Here is a 7,184-nt window from a genome sequence, read left to right as displayed (position 1 = left end):
CCGACGTTTTTCCCCTAATTAAATAACTTCAACGTGTTCAAGGGCATTTGTTCATACGTCTGTCGGTGATTGAGTAACTGGAGCGCACTCGAGTACGGTTGACCCTATTCCACGATGTCCATACGATGGATTACTGGATTATAATCTGTAAAACGGGTATAAACATCACAGTTGGCCTTCGTTTCCAAGTAAATCAATATTTACGACATGAAAATTTGGCTAAACTAACAAAATATATAAATGTACTAGTACGCGATCTTGTTACAAATTCCTGATCACTACCAACCCGTCTGTCCACAATGAAACCTTTAGTTAGAAAAAAAAACATATAATTACACGTATACATAAATATATAGCCCTCATCATGCTCATACTGTTGTTTTATTTTAAGTTGTGCTTGGACTGCATAATGCCAAAATGTATCCATTACTCTAATGGCTTATAGTGCCATACATTTGGGGAGTTTGTCAAGCTTCTGGTATCCAACGTGGCGCAATGTCTTTGAGATACTCGCATCTTGGATGCGGTGTGGCCCAGTGGATAAGTCTTCTGACTTTGAAACAGAGGGTCGTGGGTTCGAATCCCAGCCATGGCGTAATTTCCTTCAGCAAGAAATTTATCCACATTGTGCTGCACTCAACCCAGGTGAGGTGAATGGGTACCCGGCAGGATTGATTCCTTGAATGCATGAGCGCTGAAAGGCAGCTCGAGCTAAAGCCGGGGTAATAATAATGATAATAACACGCCTCGGAATATAATATTTCTAGATAGATGGCGCTATATGAATGCCTATTATTATTATTATTATTATTATTATCTTTGTGCTGCAGTCAAATCAGGGAAACCCACCTTCATGACGTTGGACCGACCCAAAGCTATTACGATATTTTCCGATGACATACCATCGGTCGGTTTGGAGATGGTTTTCTTGGTGTAACTTTAACATAATTTATCACTATACAGATAGTCATATATATGGCATTTTTTGTGTGTGAGTGCCAGTTCCTAATGAGCAATTGTTATTATAGTCTATTTCAATCGTGCTAGATTTACCGTTTAAACGAGATGATTGTTTTACAACGTTCTACAACGATGATCGTGAAAGATTCAAGATTTGATGTGCCTTGAAGGCGTAGATGGTAATCGGAACATACTGCCATGCCGTGGCATGCCGTTGCCGAGTGGTCTAAGGCGCTTGGCCATACATAGAAAGTCCGGGGTTCGATCCCCGGCCGCGGCACCTATGCACGTGCGCAAGGCATGTAAAGGTCAAGTCCACCCCAGAAAAATGTTGATTTGAATAAATAGAGAAAAATCAAAACTAGCATAACGCTGAAAACTTCATCAAAATCGGATGTAAAATAAAAAAGTTATGGAACTTTAAAGTTTCGCTTATTTTTCACAAAACAGTGATATGCACAACTCAGTGACATGCAAATGAGCCCCTCGATGATGTCCATCACTCACTATTTATTTTGTTTTATATTGTTTGGATTATACAATTTTCAATTTTTTACAGATTTGACAATAAGGACCAACTTGACTGAACCATATAGTATTAAACAATGCTAAGTACACATGTTTAGCAATGTTTAGGGAGGAATTAATCCTTGTTTCACTTGACAATGAGGAGAAAATTACAATATATCATATTTCATATAATAAAATACAACAGAAATAGTGAGTGAATGACGTCATCAGTCTCCTCATTAGCATACCGACCAGGATGTGAATAGAACTGTTTTGTGAAATTAAGGGAAACTTTAAAATGTCATAACTTTCTAAATTTACATCCGATTTCAATGAAATTTTCAGTGTTATTGTTTTTGGATTTTTCTCTTTTTATGCAAATCAACTTTTTGTTGGGGCGGACTTGTCTTATTGTACAATGCTCTTTAATCCTGCTTTCAAATAAATGGAAATGCTATATGCATTATTGGTAACTTGGTGAGCACTTGTTTGTTAAAAAAAATATGCCCCTAAGTATCAAACGTATTAATACCTTCCGGACGTTTACAGTCTAACATTCCAACTCTTATTTCCTTTCTGTCCCCAGATTGTCCTGGATATGATGGCGCCGCACTCTGCAATCGTAATGTATGCACTACTCATCCTCTCGACGATGTTCCTTGGAGGAACAGTGGGTGAGAATGTGACTTCGACTCTTGATGCAACTACCACAGATGTATCATTTAGCAGCATCGGTCCATTAGAAGATACACAGACCACACTGTATCCTACACCAGGTGATGTCTCTGAAACTGTGACCTTCAATACCTCAGGTTCCAGTATTGGTTCCACGGAGGAAATAGAGGTCACGACTATGGGTACTGACCGTTTGTCCTGGGCACCAGTGGTTTGGACATGGAACATGGTCCTTCAGTTAGTCCTGGGAATCTTGGGAATCATCGGAAACCTTCTGGTGATAATCGTCTTGTTTAAACGAAGGTCTGTCAGTAGATCTACGGACACTCTAATCGGAGCTCTGGCCTTTGCTGATTTACTGACCTCCGTGCTGATCATCCCCATCCCAGAAGCTAACATCGTACCCTCCACCTGGGTTGGAGAGCTATACTGCCGGATCCTCTATACATCCTTCTTCATGTGGCTCTCTGTCAGTGTGTCCATATTTACCCTGACAACCATATCCATAGAGCGCTTCGTTGCAGTCTTGTTTCCCATCAAGTTCAACCGCATTCTGCGAAAGCATCACGTTGTCCTCGCCATATTGCTGATCTGGCTGGCAGCCATTGTCGCAGATAGCTTCATCCCACTTTCTATATCCGTAGACCCAAACACACAATCCTGCATTTACTCTTACTCGTCCGAGCTAGCTGCAGAGGTTGCCGGAGTTACGTCCTTTCTTCTCCATTTCCTGTTCCCGTCGCTCATCATGCTGGGCACACAAGCAATCACCGCTCACGCCCTCTATCGACAAGCTCTATTCTTCGGGAAAGGTGGCGTCGAAAGTGGGGCTCGCTCAACCTCCTCTTACCGCCTCCTTAAAGCCAAGAACCGTGTGATAAAGCTTCTCCTGATAGTGATAATCATCTTCATAGTCTGTTGGGGACCCAACAGCATAGGGTACTTCCTGTTTAACGTCGGGGTGATAGATTACACGTACCTTTACGGTGATCTTAATCGCATCCTGACATTGTTAGCCTTCTGCAACTCCTGCGCAAACCCTTTCATCTACACCATCCAATACCCACAGTTCCGAGTAGCCATCAAAGAGCTGTTCACTGGCTCGATGTCGTCGTTTGGGGCGCTCTTCGAAGGGTTCGTGGAATCTCCAAACTTAAACAATTCAGCGGCCTCCTATGAAGATAAGAACAATACACAGATGACAGCCATTCCTGTACAGTCAGTGGCTGAATAATTCTGGACACCTTCATACCAATATTCATCAGTCAACGAATCAACCAAAAGTCACCAAACTGATTGGGAAGTTTTCGCTCGATCCCGCTACGCAAGATGGATTACAATATACAGTTAAATTATTTAAAATGCCCGTCTTAACGACAATGAACAGCTGGGAGGCTGTTGTCGAAAATTCGTGAATCAAAACAACAGTTTCGTCTTAAATTCTGGACAAACAACATCTTTGTAATTTGTTGTCAGCTCCGGAACTAAGGACGACATTGCTATTCCGGTTTACCAATATTAAGTTGTTTGACGGTATTTTCAATGCATTAATTGTGTTCTTGCGAAAACTCCCTAATATCCAACAGTCAACCAATAAACCAAAAGTCACAAAAATGAATCTCCTTAATTTCCATGACACAGCGGACTTCTGAATTCATATTAGGTCTCCTGTAAATTCTCTAGGTACAACGCCAACTATGGAGCTAATAGAGGCCTGGGGTGTTTCACAAGGATTTAAGTATGACTTAAGTCGCACTTAAAAGCCGATGCGTATCTCAAATGCAACGCGCAATCTAATTTATCAATAAGCAGTAGTGCGAGTCCTCTTTGCATGATCTGACCAATGCGGTCTCGCCTTTTTTTACCGCACGCAACTAGGCATTAAAGTGCGACTCTAAGTCATACTTAAATCTTTGTGGAACACCCCCCTGGTCTCACTGGCCGACGGACACAAAACGTATTCATAACGGATACAGCGCACAAGCAAAATGGGCGAACAATGAAATCACAGTGGACGGCTGCTCGATGGATTTATAGAGCGTATGAAACGCGTATGTAAGAGTACATAACCATGATAACGGAAACATAACGTTTCCTTACGGATGGCAAGATTCATTTCCGTTAAACATCCTCTGTGCATCCGTAATTGCAATGGAACCAGCTTTAAAAAGTGTATTAACAAGGATAGTTCTAACATGCTGAACGATCTGTCTATATTGTTATCTCTATTGTTATTATCTATATTGCTCTTTCTTGTTTCCACATCGTCAATTATTAGTCGGTTCCTAATATCCTGGTCACATTTGCTCTACGGCGGCCGTACGGCGAGTTGAAAACAGCCGTTTTATTCATTTTTATTCAAGCCACCGGTATGTAGATGGTAACAAAAAAACCCGGTTGTTTTCGACTCGCCGTACGGCCGCCGTAGAACAAATGTGACCGAGGTCTCAGACTGTTGTATATATACCATGTTTGTCATGTGCTCTAGCTTGTCGATCGTCAAGGTGATATCTTCAGATTAAAGATTTCAGGGGAGCGTTTCATGAAAGGACTTGTCGGACGTTTTATCCGACAAGTCCTGTTTTATCCGACAGTAACTATAGTAACAGTGCTTCTCAACCAATCAGAATCCAGGAAAGTTGTCAGATCTGACAACTTGTCGGACGAAAATATTGATGAAACGCCCCCCTGATTTCCAGGCCTTGTAACAATACAGATGTTTTGCTCCCCGGCACACGATGGATTCAAGAAATCAGTACGCGTCGTGTAGACCAGTTCGTAGTTACTTCATGGGCAATTTCGGTCAAATTACCTTTTATTTCTTTAATTCATTATGACAGGCAGATTTCAAAGCAAGATATTATACAAGCACGCCTTACATAGCAGGATGTAGAAATTTCATAGACCAGGGACCCGTAGCACAAAGCTTAGCAATGATCGTAGAACATTTTCTAACTATTGATTGCATTGACTACAATGTACAATCAATCGTGAAAATCAAGCATACGATTAATCGCTAACCTTTGTGTTACGTGAAAATCAAGCATACGATTAATCGCTGACCTTTGTGTTACGGTTACTACAATAGCACACCAATGACACTATATGTAGGTATATGTTGCATTTCTAATTTGATTGTATTAGCATGTTGTTATAGCAATGTACTTAGCCAACTATGAAATGCCAGTCGCTAGAGGACGCATTGATGCTGTTTTTTTTTTAATTGGGGGGGGGGGGGGGTGTAGTGAAAAACACAATTCAAAAGAATATAGAATATAGAATTTTCGACAAAGACTTGGTTGTGCTTGGACATGAAGGGAATGCATTATAGGCCTATTTTGACAATAAATTGTTTATATTCTTGAATCCATCGTGCGCTGTGATTAAGGGAAAACTCCTTGATGACTATGGCTAAATAGTTTTTCGGTCATGATACTAAGCCTATATTTTAGTTACCACCTTTTCACACGATAAGAAAAAAAAATCTTAAATTGAATGATGATTCTAGTTAAAAATAAGGCTAATGACGAATTTTTAGCACGCGTGAAACCAAGCTAGAAATACGAACGCTAATCACAATAACGAATTCAAGTTCTACCCCGGAGGTGAATTCCAGTCAAGTTTCGCTCAAATTACGGTACGAATTTTACGTGTGAAAGGCTTAAACTCCAAAATATCTTTTGGGGGAGGAGCTTACGTGTCCTTTCAAGCACTTCCGTAGATAATACAATATTGTCATGCACTCGCCGTATCGATGCAGTGCTTTGATTGACAAGTCACCAAGGACACATACCGCCTTCGCTCGGGAATTCGAATTAAAATCAAAGTTTTCGAGTGAGCGTGTGAAAGGTCCGATGATTCTAAAGACGAATTGCAATCATCAATACAATGATGATTCAAGATTCACGTGTGAAAAGGCCCTTAGTTACATGAGGCATAACATTCTAGAAATTTAAATTATGTGCATGCCCGCCTTCTCACTTATACCGTGTTTACACAATGACTCGGCTCGGCGGTTCGACACGCGAGCTGTGCTCAACACGGCAACTTTATGCTGTGTAAACGCGATCAGTGTGATCCGCGAGCCGTATCGAACACGGCTTTTTTGATCCGCTAAAATCGTAGGTTTTAACCCGCGAGCCGAGTCAGACTCGCTTATTTTTTCGTGTGTAAACCAGAAAGCTGTGTCGAACCCGCTTGGCCGAGGTCAAACACGGCATATTTGTGAGTTCTATTCTAGTTCCGTTCGTGATCCGCGGGCCGTGTCGAACTCGCCTTTATTTGTTTCAGTATAAACGCAATCGCAGTTGCCGTCTTCGCAGCGTTCGACCCTGCTTGAGGATTCAACACTCGAGCCGAGTCGTGTGTAAACATGGTGATAGATGCATTTGGCTCAAGCAACTTTGCTATGGCTGGCCCACCTGGATAATCATTTGAGCTAATAACAGAATTTTAGTTGTAAAATATTTTTTTATCGTGTCCTTGTAATATGATGAAAACTGTCACGTGTATTTATTCAATAAATATTTTAAACTATTTGAATTATACTTTTGAGACTGTTGATTTGTTGATATTTATGCAATTCAACACCAACTGCTGGCAAGGAACCAGATGGGGTGTGCGAGGGTGTTTCACAAAGAGGCGATGTGACTTAGAGGTTCCATGACATTTGCTCCGGCGACAATTGCTCCGATGGAAAATCTAAAAATAAAATCCCACCTCCAAAACGGCATAAACCGTAAGTGTTATCTTTCCATTATTCTGAACCATAAACTCTTATTTCAATCCTATCTCCAACCCTATGCCCTCCGAGATATTAAGACCGGAGCAAAATGTCGCAGGAGCCAGTGTCGTTTCACCGATATGGTTGGTTTCATGGATGCTACGATGCTAACGCAAGTAGATGTGCGCGATCAGCTAGAAGCCTAAGAAAAAAAAAAGAACGGTCGAAACAATCATGAAAATAATGTCCTTTTTCCTGAATTTGAATGAAACTAAAAACGGAAATTCTCACAACAATAAGACAATATCAGCATGTG

At 41.1% G+C, this 7,184-nt stretch overlaps 1 protein-coding gene across 1 annotated transcript; it reads left to right on the top strand.

Annotated features, from left to right (window-relative positions):
- Window positions 1-2,057: 2,057 nt before the first annotated feature.
- Window positions 2,058-6,870, top strand: LOC129263032 (allatostatin-A receptor-like). Its single transcript, XM_054900971.2, has one exon. It carries the CDS (start codon window positions 2,069-2,071, stop codon window positions 3,377-3,379), a length of 1,311 nt encoding a protein of 436 aa, XP_054756946.2. The 5' UTR covers window positions 2,058-2,068; the 3' UTR covers window positions 3,380-6,870.
- Window positions 6,871-7,184: the final 314 nt, after the last annotated feature.

Source organism: Lytechinus pictus, chromosome 6, assembly GCF_037042905.1.
Source record: "Lytechinus pictus isolate F3 Inbred chromosome 6, Lp3.0, whole genome shotgun sequence".
Taxonomy (NCBI): Eukaryota; Metazoa; Echinodermata; class Echinoidea; order Temnopleuroida; family Toxopneustidae; genus Lytechinus; species Lytechinus pictus.
This window is presented reverse-complemented; position numbering and strand designations above follow the sequence as displayed.